At 37.6% G+C, this 17,854-nt stretch overlaps 1 protein-coding gene across 13 annotated transcripts in view; it reads right to left on the bottom strand.

The window, feature by feature from the left end:
• Positions 1-17,854, bottom strand: part of BBX (BBX high mobility group box domain containing) — a 272,926-nt gene that overhangs the window by 70,767 nt on the left and 184,305 nt on the right. For all 13 annotated transcript variants that reach the window (XM_025873745.2, XM_073892937.1, XM_073892927.1 and 10 more), the window contains 2 exons: positions 15,036-15,231; positions 7,730-7,797 (listed from right to left, as the gene is read on the bottom strand). In XM_025873745.2, the coding sequence (XP_025729530.1) occupies positions 7,730-7,797; positions 15,036-15,231 (264 nt within the window). The remainder of the gene's footprint in view (positions 1-7,729; positions 7,798-15,035; positions 15,232-17,854) is intronic.

The raw sequence follows: 17,854 nt of genomic DNA, 5'->3' as shown, positions 1-17,854 counted from the left end.
TTATAAAGTTTGAAAAATCAGGCTGAAGGCAATGGAGAGCCAGCCAAGGTTTTCACTCAGAGGAGCGGCATGATGAGAGATAGGTAGTTTGATAATTCTGTCAGTGGAGTGCAGGACGACCTTGGCTGGGAAGTGACTGGAGGCAGGAGACCAATTAGAAGGTTAATAAAATAAACCAGCTGAGATGTGGGGCCCCAATTAAATCAGAGATGGTATTGGCCAGGCCCCAGTAATTGCTTGGAAGGATGTCAGGGCTGAGGGAAAGGGTCTGGACAAGGCCAGGGTTTCTAAGGTCCATTAAAGACTTTCACTGAAAGGGTTTGGGGATGGGGCAGGGGGAGCGCAGGACAGTTGTCTTCCATGGGAGGAGAGAGTTTGGGAGTAGAGGATTCCCCAGAGTTCAAGTGTAAAGATCCCTCCTGATGCCGAGGGCCAGCGAACTGATTCTCACTCTCGTTCAGCCTGACCCAGTCTTTCCCACAACTGGCGGCTTTTGCCAAGTATCCTTCTATAACAGAGTACCTGAGTGATCACTTAATTCGCATTCAACAGGAGATGTTAAATGAAGCTCTGAAATTGTGCTTAAACACAGCTGAATTAAATGAAAGCATATTACATCCAAGTTAGTCCTTCAAAATGTTTTTAAGGATTAAAATAAAGCCACCCTTAATTAAACCTAAATTAGGTTAGAGAGAACCTGAGTACGGAAGCATTGGCTAGCTGACACCGGGACTGAGGCACAGCTGAGAAGAGTACTGGGCTACCCTGGGGGGAGCATAACCAAATAACACCTCCTAGAATCGCACGCTCCCCAAAACAAGAGTACACGGCACCGGGCTGAAAGGAGCAGGAAGTCCGGACCCCAGGGCTACCGGGGTAACTCCTGCTTGCCGTGAGTGAAGTTCTATCGTTCTAAGCCATGCGGCAGAGTACTAGTATGGAAGTCCAGAAGGGACTCCAGGCCGCGTCTACAAGTAACTGCCGTAGCAGCCGGGACAAAGCACAGCCCCCTTCCGCCTCCTGCACTGGGTAATACAGAGACAGAACGCAACAGGGCATAAAACAGGCTCTCACCACAGCACGGCAGCAGCCAGCACCCTTCTCGTCTGTCCTCTCGTTCTCCAGCCTCCTCTGTCTATCCCGCTCACGTGCGGCCCACCTCCCCCCGTCGCCTCTCCCAACTACCTCTGGGAGACTGAGGAGCCCAGGCAAGGCCACCACTGTCTGAAGCAGCGTGGCCTGGGAACTCAGCAAGGACAGACGCCTGTCAGTCAGGCTGGGTAAAAGGACCGGATTCTCTGAGCCCCACGCTGCTGACACGTGCACGAGGCTGGGCAGGACAACAGGTCCCGTGAAAACGGGCAGTCAGCAGTGACTTCACCCAGAAAGGAAGAAAGCTCAAAAAGCCCATTTGCTATTTAATGTAAAATGTCAATATAGTATATTTCCTCATGAGATATGTTTAGAAGTTAAAACTGTGAGAAAGGAATGAAAGCTTTGAAGGGACAGGGGTAAGAGTTGGGGGTGGAATTCAGTGCGTTTAAGCACAGTGAAATAGACAAATTAGTAGCGTAAGAAAGGCACATATCAAACTGGCTCAAATGTACCAAGAGGTGAGAAAATAATTTTCCCTAGTTCACTGATGTCAGAAATTATAATAAAGACACGTAAAAACTTTTAATTTTATCGAAAACTGTATGTTTTTAACTTTAAACTCAGTGTTTAAAATATGGACATAATCTTTCATTCATTTAACAAATACACTGGATCCTCAAACAACACGAGGGTTGGGAGAGCCAATGGTAGCCAACAATCCATCTGTGACTTTTGACTCCACAAAACCTTAATTACTAATAGCCTACTGTTGCCCGGGAGCCTGACCGATAATGTAAATCCTGGCACTAGGACTTTCTCACACCTTGGAGAGGCTATGTAACCTCTTTAGCCTAGAGAGATTATCCCCCTTTATGAAATGGGGACAATAATAAATAATAATAATAAACCAACCTCAAAGGGCTTGTTGGAGGATGAAATGAGATAATCCATGGAAGTGCTTAGCAGAGTGCCTGGTCCAGAAAGCATTCACGAAACAGCCCTATAAAGGTCCAGCACAGGACACCACGGGAGAGGGGAGAAGTAGCCGGAGTTGCAGTCAGGTGGGGACTGAACCACAAAGGCTCCTGGATACCACAGGGAGACTGAAGCTAGTTCTTGTGGGTTCAAACCCCAGTTCTGCACTTTGAGCTGCACAACTTTGAGCAGGTTATTTAGCCCTTCTCTGCTTCCACTTCCTCACTTAGTGGTTTAATATTTACTTTTTTTTTTTTATTTACTTGTGAAGCAAGGACTCACAGGGTTGTTGGGGAGATCAAGAGCTACTCTTAGGTAATGCATTGCAGAACAGTACTGGGAATGAAGTTCATTAACTACTCTACAAGCAAGTGAGAAGCCTTGCAGTTTAACTCCTCTTTTGTTCCTCATCTCAAGTTGCTTAAGGTCTTCTGGATGAATCAAGACTTGCACATTACATACAACGAAAAAAATTTTTTTAAAGACTTTTATTACAGAGTTTATAATAAAGAATACAACTACATATAATCAAGAGCTATAATGCATAATACTGACAGTAAAAGCAATGATCAGAAACAAGAGGAATCAAATTTGGCTCAAGCAATCAGGAAGAGCTCCCTGGAGGAGGTGAGAGATTGAAGTTATAAACATGAAACAAAATATAATATTTTCGAATTTTAATCATATAGAAATTTGGATATATGAACTATTTTACTTTTGAACAGGCAGATGGTGATCAACAAAATTAATGAAACCTCCTTTGAAGTCAGAAGTATCATGTGAAGAATTTGCTATGTATAAAACCCTATACCTTATTACATCATCAGCTCCATGAGGACCCAGACTTGTGCCTGGGTTTGTTCCCTGACAGGACTGGCATGTAGTAAGCATTAGATAAATGCTTACTTGCCATATGACTGAATGTGTGAAAGATGGCACACAGTTCCTACACTGTTCAATTCTTACATATGACCTGTCTAGTCCCTTAATATCGGAATTTACTATCATTTGCTAACATCTTCTCCACTAACTTTCATGCTAACTCAGCTACTCTGCCGAAGTCATACTTCCTACACAGTAATTTCCACTAGGTATTAAAAAGTTGTCTCCTTCTTGAGCACCTAGTGAAAGAGAATGAATTACAACTGCAATTTCCTACCAGTTTTCGATGGACAAGGAGCTGTGTGTGTGCGCGTGTGTGCGTGCACATGCGTGTGCTGCCAGTAACGCACACGATATCCTGTAGGACTGATGCCTGATAGAATTTAAGCTTTCAAGTTATGTATGAAATGCCTAGAATAACATGGGGTAATAATACCAGGTACCTGCAAGAATGCTCTTCAGGAGAGTTGAAATTGCCTTACAGGTTTTAATTAATCTTCACAGATGTCTTGGGAGTTAGAGGCAAGTGGGTATTATTGTTAACTCCATTTTACAGGATGGAAGGCAAAGAAAAAAGTGGCTTGACCATGACTTTACTGTCCTATCTGTTGGTTCCAACAAAAGAACCAGGCATTCTTGTCTACGGCCATACCACCCTGAACGCGCCCGATCTCGTCAGAACCAGGCATTCTAAAATCACAGACCTAACATCTAACACACTTTCCACACATTTGAAAGTTTGCCTTTCATCACAACTAAATAGATATTCATATGCCGTCAAACCTTCTCATCAGCTATGATTACTCTGCCTAACTAATTACATTTTCTATTACTCCCCAAACCACCCCTCCTTCTGTTCTAGTCAGGACTTTCTGGCACTGACTCAGCCCTGATACTGAGTGTGGTCCTTTCCAATACTGACCAAAGCTGCTCTCTATTTATGTGTCAAGTAACAAGTCTCCTTCATAGCCTCTGAAATGCAGCACTCCCTGCCTTTATTTCTTAAATTTTATTTAGCTTTGCATTTTTATTAAAGTAACAAATATAACAGGATAGACGATTTTTAGTCCTGGAGATCATTTCTCCAAACTCTAGATCAAATAATAATTATAAACTTTATTCATTGCCTTTTCATCTTTAGATAGTAACTCCCTGATATGAAATGTAAGGGCTTACCTCTCTTTATGTAACTGCCTTCTCCTTCACTCTTCCCGGAGTCGGATGAGAATGTGATTGTCATGTAGAACAGACTGCCTCTCACCTCCACTGCAGCCCTCTGCAGGCCTATTTTCGGCTGATCCTTATCCTGTATTTTACTGACTAAACAACTTCCATTTGGCTTCTGATTTAAATATGTTTGCTAAAATTTCATATTCATTGGTAACATTCTTTCCGTTTCCCTCACTATTATGGGGTATTTCTTAGTGAGACTTCCGTGTTTACATTTCACCAAGTCTCAACAGAGACCAACTTAGTGTATAGCTGGGGGGGGCTCACTCCTTTATGTGTGTCCTGCTAATACATCTATTTTGCTTCCCCATCCATAAATGAATGACAAGCAGTTTAATGCATTTCAATGTACTCTGGATATAAAGGAAATACAGGGCTAACCATTTATGTGAAAAATAAAAGAACCAAACAGACTGTAAATTACAAATGCCATCCCTTTTACTCATCAGAGAAAAAGTTAGCACAATTAAAAACTAAGCCTGCCTCCCTAACAGTAGCATGTACAAATGTACATTTAATAATGCTGCAAACTTATTATGGCAAAATCAGAGTTAATCAGAAGATTCAGGAAAAAGAGAACTCAAACATTTTCTTTGTCATTTTCCCACTGATAGCTCAAGAACTTATGATTTCTCCCTAAAGACTCTAAGAGCAAGTCAGGTAGATCCAGGAAATATTACAGGACAAAGAAGCTTTTAATCTGGAATTTTATTACTTTAGATATTAGAAGATATTCAGATAAATTATTTACTATTCTGAAAATTTATTATTTACAGCAAGCCTCTATGCCTTCTAGAATTATTTTTTAAAAACAACTATTACCTATATTAAAATTTCTACATTTAAAAATACAGACTTTTGAGGATTTTTTCCTATGTAGTTAGGTTTCAGGTTAATGAACAAAGGAAAATCTCCTCCCTTTAAGAATAGTATTTCAGAATAAGAATTCTGTCATGGCACTTAAAAAAGCCGTTATGATTAGACTTTCTCTGTGGCAGAATTTTTGTAAAATGTCACTTTATTTGACTGGTCCTACCTAATAGTATAAACAGATATCACAGTAATTGTTCCAAATGTCAGCAGTATGAAATTTCTGTAACTCTCTCTCCTTATCTCATTATCCTGATAATTTTCTTGGGAAAATGTAAGTACATATTTACTATATTTGTCTTATGTTCGTCATCTGTCTATGTATCTAGGCCCCTAACATTCTACAACCATGTTTACATATTTAGAATGAGACAAGATTTTGCAAAGAAAACAGATGCTAAATGAAGTCTACTGATGATATGTATATGAACTCTCAAAATCAACCATATTTAGACACAGGTTAATTCTGTACAACACTCACTGCTTTATTGTTTCAGTATCTCAAGATTAGTTACCTAAATATACCTCTGAGATGAGAAGTAGGAAGTAAGAAGAAAGGAGTGGTTCTTCAAGACCTAATTGCTGGCAACTTCTTCCCTAGCATAGATTCCCTTCTCTAAGTAATTTACCTTTATAAATTACCTTTATAAACTTCTTTAGCTTGAGAATTCTCAAAACAGTTCCCCTTCCTCAGAAATAAAAAGTTGACCACTGTTTAAATTACTCATGTCAAAAACCTGCTGTTCTTAAAGGGAGAACTTCTCCCTGAAAAGAGCCCAGGAGGCAAACTTTAAGCAAAAAGGGGGGAAAAAGGCAGTCCTTTCTTTGCCTATCTGTAAGTTCTATAGATGTTTATTTATTTACATGTGTTCTAGGAAGTTAGAAAGAATGGTAACAGAAGTTGGGAAGAAAACACCATTATAATATAATCTGTTAGAAAAGATGTTGACTTTCACAATATAGAACTTCTTGGAAATCATGAGTCACACTGTGTTGAAAGGTCAAGTGTGCATTATTATTCCAACATCCACCTTTTGGAACATGCTTGCGATACTCTATACCTGAGAGTCAGTCTGATTGCTATTAAGTAGCCATGTGTTAGAAAGCGAAATGAGTTCCGAGAATTCTATTGTGTTAGGAAGTAAAAACATGCTGAATAATGAGTATGCAAATGTATAAAGTGACATGTTTATTTTTTTCAGCTTAAGATTAGTACAATGAAAATAACTACCAGCACACCGGTTTACACATTCTTTTGCTATCCTAAACTGAATGGAGTCAAAATAATTATGTTAAATTGAATATATGGTCAACTACTATGGATCCCAAATGTAAACTATACATAATAATGGCCTTTGTGAAGGGGGCCTGGGTGGCTCAGTCCTTAAGCCTCTGCCTTCAGCTCAGGTCATGATCCCAGGGTCCTGAGATCAAGTCCCAGATCCGGCTCCCTGCTCAGTAGGGAGCCTGCTCCTCCTTCCCCCCTCCCCCTGCTTGTGTTCCCTCTCTCCCTGGGTCTCTCTCTGTCAAAAAAATAAATAAAATCTTTAAAAATAAATAAATAAATAAAATAAAATGCTGCCAAGGGGCACCTGGCTGGTTCAGTCGGTGAAGCGTCTGCCTTAGGCTCAGGTCATGATCCCAGGCTCCTGGGATAGAGCCCTGCATCGGGCTCCCTGCTCTGCAGGAAGCCTGCATCTCCCTCTCCCACTCCCCCTGCTTGTGTTCCCTCTCTCGCTGTGTCTCTGTCAAATAAATAAATAAAATCTTTTAAAAAAATAATGGCCTTTGTGCTATAAATATCTTACATGGTATCTTCTAAAATCACTATTTGAATAGGAGTCAACTGTACTCCATAGGCATACTCATAACTTTAAAAAAAAAGTAAAATATATACATATATCTTCAGTAGAATTGAGCTGACTGCTATTTGACCATAAATAGCGACGCTGGTTGGGACTGAAAAGTCTCCATCTCAGGTACCTGAGTGTGGTAAAATAATATGACCTGCAGGTTAATTTGTCTGGCCTTTGTTAAGTGAGATTGGAAAAGAGAGAAATTCCACAAATGCAAACTATGCATGGTTAACTGCTATGACCTGCCCATCAAAACCATACCTAAAATATTTTGTAAAAGCAGCCCAGTAACCACAAGGAAATAAGAGATCATAAAACCAAGGTCATGAGGGCCTGGGTCCTCTTAATTTTCCATTTTAAAGAATAAAACAATCTTGGAATGCCATGTTTCAAAAACAGCAGTTTGGATTTATTCAGGTACCAGAGAAACTGACAGTTAAACTCTCATCTTTTCACTAGCAAGTCTACAAGAGAACATCAGGGTATGTTATGAATAGAGGGAATGAATCATAGGACCCACGCTACAGACCCATGACATAATCGTGGCAAATGCTAATTATCTGTACATTCCATTTCTTTCTCTTAGGTTCACAGAACCTCAAAAAATCTGCTCCTAACTTCTTAATTTGCATCCTATTGGGTTTATTTATACCACTTCTGTTATACTCAAGGCACAATACAAAGCACATATAGATCTTGACGAAAAAAGAAAAAAAGATAAAGTCTGCTCATGAGCTATAAACAGTGAAACTACAGAACCAAGAACATGAAAAGAATATAAATGTCTGTGTTTTCAAGCTCCAGCATGAGGACCAGCTTACCTCAGGTGTGCCAAGAGCATGTTCTCCAGCTAAAAGCAGCATGCTCAGGCCTCCCATTTGAGTAGGATCTAAAAGTCAAAAACAAATAAATCATCAATTTACAAGCATGAAGTACATATAATCCACACAGAGTCAAAAAGGAATACTTGTTAACAAAGACTCGAAATCCAACAGAACCATATATAACTTGTCATAGAAAACTTTCAAAACTCTTCATATAGCAATAATCCAGCATGTATGTAAGTACTCATACTTTTGTGAGCCTTTTAAATCCTCCTATTGTCCCACCATTTCAACATAACCCTTTCTTCAATACCACAGCTGTTTATAATATGAATTATCTCCTAATGTGATGTGTCTTGCCTTAATGAATGGCGAGTTTCAGTGGATTTGCTTATGCTTGATGTCTAAGAAGTTTGAGATTCTTATTCTCAAATTATTATTTCTACTATGTAAAACTAGGATGGATAAAAAGTACCAGGCTATATAAGAAACTAGAGAACAGACAGAAATTTTATAAATGAGTCTTCCAAAATCTAGAGGGCTTTGTTCAAAAATAATCTTTCTTGAAAACTTTCACAAACAAATTTAAATTAGACAATGATGTATTTTTGATATTTTAAATCTTAGGGGTATAGTCAGGTGCTTCCTCGAAATACTTTTTGGATTTAAAGTGAATCCTTTTTATATTACTGAAGGCCTTTGTTTTCATTCCTTCAATAATCAACAGAAACAAAAAGACAAAATAAAAACAGCAAAGCAGTAGATCTACAACCCAGGGTTATGACTAAACAAGTATTAAAGAAAATAAGAAACCTATATCCCTTAAGGTTGGGGACTCAGTGCTTGTCCTCATGCACACAGGTCCAATATATGCATTTTTAATTTTAGGAATCTCTCCTCAATTGAAAGTGAGAATCAGGTATACTGCTGCCTGAAGACATGCAGGGGTTTTTCTCTTTTTTGTTTAAAGATAGGAACTTAAGTATATCTTTGGAAACGATTTGTCTTAACTCATGAAGCCACTCTGATCACATCTTATACACAGTCAAATTTTTTTTAAAAATTGAAAGAAGAATCTGAAGTTATTAAAAAAGAAAGAATGAAGGGGTGCCTGGGTGGCTCAGTTGGTTAAGCAACTGCCTTCGGCTCAGGTCATGATCCCAGGGTCCTGGGATCGAGCCCTGCATCGGGCTCCCTGCTCAGCAGGAAGCCTGCTTCTCTCTCTCCCACTCCCCCTGCTTGTGTTCCTTCTCTGGCTGTCTCTCTCTGTCAATTAAATAAATAAATAAAATCTTGGAAGGAAGGAAGGAAGGAAAGGTTATTAGAGGGGAACACAGGTTACCCAATGATCAGGTGATCAAGAAATAGCTCCGTGTAAGAAAGTAGCCCCACAGGAAGAAGCCACATATGGAATACACAGGAACTCTGGTTGTTGTGATGAAGCAAGGCTCTTCGTTGTTGTCTTAAAAATTCCGTCTTTAATTAAATGTGAAGTTTAAGAACTACTGTGTTTGGTAAAATAGACATTTAAATCTATTTAAAATTAAAATGAGGAGGAAATGAATTTAGCAGAAAGTAAAATTTTAATTTGGTTCTCTGGGTAGCTAAATACTTTTGCAGCTGTCATTCTAGAGATCAGGAGGACTGGATGGTTGCCTTCTAATAGAAATAAAAATGTGTTAGTTCAAATTTTAAAGTAAAATAGGAACATGCTTACATGACCATCTATTTGTTATATACCAATGTGACTTTACAAGAAGTTTGCTGTATAGATAGTAAAACAGTCCAAAAAGTTACCATCATCCTTTACATTAATTTATATTTACACAATGTTATCTAGAAACATCAAAAATATGCACATAGCAAGCTTTGCTTTCTCTTTACCAAGAGAACCTGTACTAAATTCTGCACAGCTTTCTCTTCTTGGAAATCATACATTTAGCTGCTTTGGGATTATTCAAAATAGCAAAATGTCATCTGACCAGGACTACTGGAAAACAACAGATTCCATGTTGAGGAAAAGCTTACACTGTCCTCTCAAGGCCCTATGAGGATCCCCTAGATTCAAACAGCTAAGCACCATGTTTTAATTAAAGGCAAATCCATTTGCCTTCATTGAGCCGCAAGAGGCACAACTGGAAACTTCAGAACAATGTGATCCACTATACACTAGCTTAACAAAGACCTGAATGTGGATTACTGACATCTGTCACAGAGCCTCACATAATGACACAAACTCAAGAAGGTGTTTTCCTTCTTTATTTTACTTTGAAGAACATTGTTTTTGTAAAGCTGACCTGTAAGTATCTTGGTTGATGTCTAGGTCTCATATTTTTGATTTGTAGGTACAAAAGGCAGATTAATAAACTGTCAAATATGGTGCTAAAACCAAACATCTTTCATAGCTCTCAAAGCTTTCACAGCTTTATCCACAATTATGACTGGTTTGTGAAGAGCTATTGTATGAAAAACGCCTACTGATATTGATTCAGAACTGGGAGAAAAAGGCATGGAAGACAAATGGAACTCAAAGGAATTCGGTTGGCAGCCCATCATCCATATACTCTTTTATGGTCCTGATGATAAAATGTTTTATTATAAAACACTTCAACTGATACAATTTGGGAAGTCCAGAGAGCTCAGCAACACTGCTAGCAAGCAAGGTGAAACGAAAATTGTACAATGACAGCTAAACAAGGACAGAGCTCTGTTTTGATTCTTCTGGGATATGTAGGAGCACCATTCCGGCGGGGGGGGGGGCGCGGGGGCGCGCTTTACCCAGAATTCTACTACAGACACCCACACAGCAATCACCTGAAGACTGTGTTTCCTCAGAATGCTGACCGTTTCCTCAGAATGCTGCCATTATGTTAGACTGCATTTCTTAGCGTTTATATATGACAACACCACATGCTTTGTTACATTATAAACTACACACTGAATTAACTGAGTTCTGTTTTTAACTTTTTTTGAGGATCCTCCATACTGTGTTCCCTTAGTGGCTGTACCAATGTACAAGCAACAGTGCACAAGGGCTCCCTTTTCTCCACATCCCCACCACTTGTTATTGCTTGTCTTTCTGATGATGTTCATTCTAATAGACGTGAGGCAGTATCTCATCGTGATTTTAATTTGCGTTTTCCTAATGACTAGTAATGTTGAGCATCTTTTCGTGTACCTGGTTGGTCTTTTGTACGTCTTTGGAGAAATGTCTATGCAGCGCCTCTGCCCGCTTTTTACTTGGGTGTTTTTTGGTTTTACCATTGAGTGATAGGAGTTCCTTATAGATTTTGGATATTAACTTCTCAGAAATGTGGTTAGAACTATTTTTTAGCATTCTGTAGGCTGTCTTTTCACTTTGTTGATGTTTGTTTTTGCTATATAGAAGCTTTGTAATGTAGTCTCTAACTGGTTCACTTTTTATTTTGTTGCTTGTGCTTCAGGTGTCCTGTCCAAAAAAACCATTACCAAGACATATGTCAAGGAGCTTTACTCCTATGTTTTCTTCTAGGATTTTCATGGTCTCAGGTTTCACATTTAAGTCTTTCATCCACTTCATGTTAATTTTTTATGGTTTAAGATATGGGTCCAGTTTCATTTTTTTACATGTGAATATCCAATTACTGCAGCACCATTTATTGAAAAGATGATTTTTTTTCCATTTGGTATTCTTGGCTTCCTTATCAAATACTAGTTGACTGTGTATGTTTGGGATTATTTATGGGCTCTTGATTCTGTTCCATCAGTCTATCTATCTGTTTTTTATGCCAGTACCATATTGTCTTAATGACTATGGCTTATATATATAGCTTAAAATCAGAAAGTATGAGGCTACCTGCTTTGTTCTTTCTCAGGATTTCCTTGGCTATTCAGGGTCTTTTGTGGTTCCATATAAATTTAGGAGTGTTTTTTCTACTTCTGTAAAAAACGCCATTGGAATCTTGATAGGGATTGCATTCAATCTATAGATGGCTTTTGGTAGTATTGTTTTGAACACAGGATACCTTTCCATTTATTTGTGTCTTCTTTAATTTCTTTCATCAGTGTCTTATAGTTTTCAAAGATATTTTACCTCTTTAGTTAAATTTATTTCTAAGTATCTTTATTGTTTTGATGCTATTGTAAATGGGGTCGATTTAGTTCTTTTTCAGAAAATCTGTTCTTATTATATAGAAATGCTACAGATTTTTCTATGTTAATCTTGTATCCTGCAACTTTACTGAATTCATTGATTATATCCAATAGTTTTTTGTTTAAGTCTGTAGAATTTTCCAAATATAATGTCATGTCATCTGCACACAGATAATGTTACTTCTTTTTCAGTTCTGATTTTTTCTTTTATTTCTTTTTCTTGCCTATTGCTCTAGCTAGGACTTACAGTATCATGCCTGAATAAGAGTGGTTAAGAGTGGACACCCTTGTCTTATTCCTGATATTAAGAGGAAAAGCTTTCAGCATTTCACCATTAGGTATGATGTTAGCTGTGGGCTTGTTATATATGGCCTTTATTATGTTGAGGTATGTTTCTTCTGTGCCTAATTTGTTAAGAGTGTTTATCATGAATGGATACTGGATTTTGTCAAATGCATTTTCTATATCTATTGAGAGGATCATGATTCTTTTTATTCAATTAATGTGATGTATCACATTGATTTATGTTGAACCATCCCTGAATCTCCAGGATAAATCCCACTTGATCATGGTGAATGATTCTTTTAATGTGCTGCTGAATTTAGTCTGCTAGTATTTTATTGAGAATTTTTGAATCTATATTCATCAGGGATATTGGCTTATAGTTTTCTTTTCTAGTAGTATCCCATTCTGGTTTTGATATCAGAATAATGCTGGCCTTGTAAAATGAGTTTGGGAGTGTTCCCTCTTCTCTGGTATTTCTGGAAGACTTTGAGAAGACCTAGTGTTAATTCTTCTTTAAATGTTTGGTAAAATTTACCAGTTAAGCCATCTGGTCCCGGGCTTTTCTTCTGATTACTTTCTGATTACTAATTCAATCTCCTTACTCATAATTGGTCTAATTAAGATTTTCTATTTCTTACTGATCAGGTGTTGGTTAAGTCGCACATTTCTAAGAATTTCTCCCAGGTTGTCCAGTTTGTTTGCATACAGTTGTTCACAGTAGCCTCTTATGATTTTGGTATTTTTCTGGTATCAGTTGTAATATCTCCTTTTTCATTTATAATTTTGTTGATTTGGGTCCTTCATCTTTTCTCTGTGATTAATCTGGCTAAAGCTTTGTTGATTTTGTTTATCTTCTCAAAGAACCAACTCTTAGTTTGGTTATAACCTTTTCTCTTGTTTTTCTATTCTCTACTTCATTTATTTCTGATTGAATCTTTATTATTTCCCTTCTGCTAACTAGAGCTCTGTTCTTTTTCTAGTTCCTTAAGGCACAGAGTTAGGTTGTTTCTTTGGGATCTTTCTTGCCTCAAATGTAGGCATTTGTTGCTATGAACTTCCCTCTTAGAACTGCTTTTGCTGTATCCCACAAATTCTGGTATATTATGTTTCCATTTTCTTTTCTCAAGAAACTTTTTATTTCCCCTTTAATTTCTTTTTGATCCATTGGTTATTCTATAGAGTGCTGTTTAGTTTTTATGTGTTTTTTTAATTTTTCAGTTTTCCTCTTGTTTTTAATTTATGGTATCATGCCATTGTGGTCAGAAGATCATTAGTATGATTTTAGTCTTCTTGCTAAGACTTGTTTTGTGGCCTAAACATATGGTCTATCCTAGAAAATGTTTCATGTGTGATTCAAAACAGCTTGTGAACATTGAGGGATGAATGGATAAAGAAGACATAATTATATATATATATACACACAAACACACACAGTGAGATATTATTCAGCCATAAGAAATGAGGAAATCCTACCATCTGTGACAAAATGGATGTACCCTGAAGGCATTTTGCTAAGTGAAATAAGTCAGAGAAAGACAAATGCTATATGATCTTACTTACATGTGGAATCTTTAAAAAAAAAAAAAGAAAAAGAAATTAAAAAAAAAAACAGAAGAAGAAATCAGACTTGTGATTATCAGAGGCAGAGAGAGAGGGTGGAGGTAGGAAGAACTGGAGGAAAGGTGGTCACAAACTTCTACTTACAGGATAAATAAGTACCAGGGACGTACTGTACGACGTAATGCCTATAGCTGACACTGCTGTATAACAAGCAGGAAAGTTGTTAGGAGAGTTAATTCTAACAGTTCTCACCACAAGGAGAAAATTTTTTTCCTTTTTTTTCCCCTTTCTTTTCTTTTTATTATATCTATATGAGGAGACATGTTAGCTGAACCTGTTGTAATCATTTTACAATATATGTAAATCAAACCATCGGTCTTTATGTCTTAAACTTACACAACAATGCAGGTCAATTATTTCTCAATAAAACTGGATTAAAAAACAAAAAATTATCACAATATTGCTCAACCTCCTTTCCCAGGCTCTCCATACTCCAAATGGCTCAATGCTCTAGTTCTGAAGAAAATTTGTTTATAATAAATAATGAAATAGGAACCATTTAGCTCAACACCAACTCAGCTTCCACCCTGCCCAATCTCCCAATTTCATCCTGGAAAATTTCCCTCTTGATTACTGCACTGCAGTAGCCAGGAAGACAGAGCCATTTGCAGAATGAATAGAAGTACTTTCTTTCATGGTAATAAATGCTTTAGCATTCTTACCACCCAGAGAGTATTAAAGGTCCCATAACAAATGGGACCATCTGCAAGTTTTAATTTGCCTGGCTCATACAGGAATGGGGGTGTGGGGGCAGGATGGGAACTCCTTCTAAGAAACAGCTGTCAGATCCATCTCAGATTTGTGACAGAACTGTTCATATTCTTGCCCAGAGGTTTCAAATCCCTCAGATGATCAACATAATTACGGCTTTTTAAGTACCCACAATAACTAAGATACTTACTGGGACAGCTTAATAGTGTACATGTATGGGTAAGCTACTTTGTTGCATCATAAAATTCCCTGAGCTCTTAATCTCTGGTCTGCCTTTCCATAATGTCAATGTCAGAAATTCACATATATATATACAATGACTCTACTACTTGGTCCACACTTCCTTTAATTATACATAGACATTCTATGTATGTTGTGTTCCAAAGCTTTCAGATATGCTATATCTTTGCATTGTTTCACACTGGTTATAAATTTTGCTTCTCTCTCTCTTCTCTCTATGTATATATTACATATATATATATAATTTATTAAAAATACTACCTAAATGTATTGCCTTGTCCTTAAAAACAGTAACTGAAATAATGTCTAAACTCACCAGCCATTCCAAAGTTTAGCTGAGGCATTTCTTCAGTCTTTGCTTTCTTGGGGCTTGGCAAATCTCTTGAAGAGTCAGATGGGAAGGCCCATAGTTTCTTTCGTGGGTTGACAGTGGGTGTTGGGGATTTCACAGGCTTATTTGTGGTAGGACACCATTTGTAGCCAGGATTTGCTTTCATAAATGCATCTTTATACTATAAATAAAGAACAGATAACAGATTTTAATTAATATAGAGACGGAAAAAGTTCTAATAGCCTTCATATCTCTCCCCCCACCATTAATGAATGAAAGAAAAAATACTTTCAATAACTTCTGTGGCTTTACTTATAGAAGAATGATAATCTCAGCTCAGGGCTTTAGAGATAGGACATGGATTTAACTACTAGAAAGTTCATTTGTGGAAGATGGGTCCAGAGGCAACACATTTGTATCTTTTGACCCATATCCTTTTTTAAGTAACCAAAAAGATGTCTTACTATGGCAGAGAGGGAGTTATTTGTAAGGGAAAAGCAAGGGCTTTGAAGACAGAAAGAGCAGAAATCAAACCCTAGCACCTCCACTTAGGGCTAGAGTGACCAAAAATAGAGAATATAACCTCTCTGGGCCTCACCCTTAGTTTCCATAAACCAAGAACAATACCACTAATACGTAGGGTTACTGTAAACTGCGGTGCATCATTTGGCACCCAGTTTAAGGTGGGTATCAGGTGCACATTACAAACTGCGAGTCAATACCAGAGCCAGTAACCAGATTCTGCTCACTGCTTAGTTTGGTACGTACGCCAAAAATCTGTGCTTTGATGTACTGGTAAGGCAAATGCAGGCAAACTTAAAGCAACATAACCAGTTTTGGGATAAATAAGCTAAGATCAGAGTGATGAGAAGGGGAACGAAATAGGGACAGACTGATGTATAACTCTTCCGTTGAGGATGCTGGACCGTGTGGAGGAAAGAGCACATGAATACCTTGGAGATGCTGTCGGTTCACTTCCAGACCACTGCAATAAAGTGAGTGTCACCAGGAAGCCAGTCAAATGGGTTTTTTGGTTTCCCAGTGCATATAAATGTTATGTTTACATTACACTACAGTCTATTAAGTGTGCAATAGCACCCTATCTTAAAAAACAATGAAATATCTTAATTATAAATTCCTTATTGCTAAATAATGCTAACCATCATTTGAGCTTTCAGCAAGCTGTAATCACTGAACACAGACCACCATAACAAATGTAATAATGAAAAGGTTGGAAATATTGCAAGAATTACCCAAAGGTGACAAGGGGCTATGAAGCGAGCAAATGCTGTTGGAAAAAAGGTGCCAATAGACTTGCCTGACACAGCATTGCTGTAAACCCTCAGTTCATAAAAAAACTAAGTATCTGGGAAGCATCAACATCCCAGGATTTTATAATGAGCACATGAGACTGCAAATGTGAACACGTTGAGAGCTATGATGGGTGATGTTGCAGTTAATCCATCACAAACTTTATGTCTTTAAATTGGAGGTTTTGACCTTCACTGACAAAAGCCTCCTTTTCCCTTTATTTTTGTGACTTTCTCCTTTAACTCTTTCTGTCAACTCTGTCGCTTCTTTCCCCTTTTGTGTAATAAAACTAAATGAAATATATTTATTGTTATGCATTATACATTGCCAAAAGTTGTATCATCTAATAAAAATGTATTTTCCATGTATTCAATTATTCCATATTGCTAACTGCTAGAAACTTCATTAAATCAATACAACTGTTTCAATCCCATAAGCTTGCCCTTTAAAATAATGCTCACTCCATGTGTAAACTAATTTAGTATACACTCCAAATAGCTTTTTATTTAACCCAACAGGAAAAAAGATTCTTTTGTCCTTGGCATAAGAAAGTATATATAATCCATATAAACTTTTCCATTTTTTCACTTTAAATCATATAAATAAAAACTGTCCTGCAAATAATATAATGCAAGTGTTAATAATCAATGGTTTAGAATTATCCCCAAATTATCTTAACTCAACTTTTCCGAATAAGCTTTTTTTTTTTTTAAACCTAAAAGCTGTAACTCTGCATGTTGCTACATGGGTACATGTAGAAGGAAGGTAAGCATAGAATAATGAAAAAAATACAGTTCCACTTTTCTTACAAAAATAATTAAAATAAGGACACAAGGCCAGAGCCAAGTTAGAATTTACCATCACATAGCAGAATAAATTTGGAGGTGACATATGTGATATAAGAGACACCCTACTCCAGTGCATTCACCTGCATGGGGGATTTACATATTAAGCTGAAGCAGACAAACAGCCTTGCCTCCCGTCTGAAGGTGCAGAGTGACAAATGGTAGGGTGAGGTGAAAATGGAAGGAGCAGACACATGCATCATTATTGTGTCCCAGGAAAAGGCACCTGGACTGGTGTGTCAGATAGAATAGTCATCTGGACAAAAGTCACCACTCTATAAAATGACAAAAGACTTTCAAACAGATTAATTAATACATTTGTTATGAGAAATAAAACAATTTTTTGTAGTTTTTAAAGAAGCAAGTCCGAGTTGTGAAAGATGCTGGACTAGATGACAGACACCAGTTAAGAAGGAATTAAAGTCTCCGCCTTCAAACTTGTTTACAATCCACAATTAGTCCCACAAACATTTTTTTTTTTTAAACGCATGGTCCATAAGCCTTCCCCTAGTTCAGGCACGAAAAATAGTTTTGCAAAGGATCTGTGAAAGGGGAAAGCTCCTATGGGTTGAAGAACAGAAGGCGAGAGAAAGACCTGGAGGATGTAGGGTTTTATGGAAAATGATAACTGAGAATTCAGTAGGTCAG

The sequence above is a fragment of the Callorhinus ursinus genome, unplaced genomic scaffold (genome assembly GCF_003265705.2).
Source record: "Callorhinus ursinus isolate GAN/ISIS: 27379988/994484 unplaced genomic scaffold, GSC_fseal_2.0 scaffold1, whole genome shotgun sequence".
NCBI lineage: Eukaryota > Metazoa > Chordata > Mammalia > Carnivora > Otariidae > Callorhinus > Callorhinus ursinus.
This window is presented reverse-complemented; position numbering and strand designations above follow the sequence as displayed.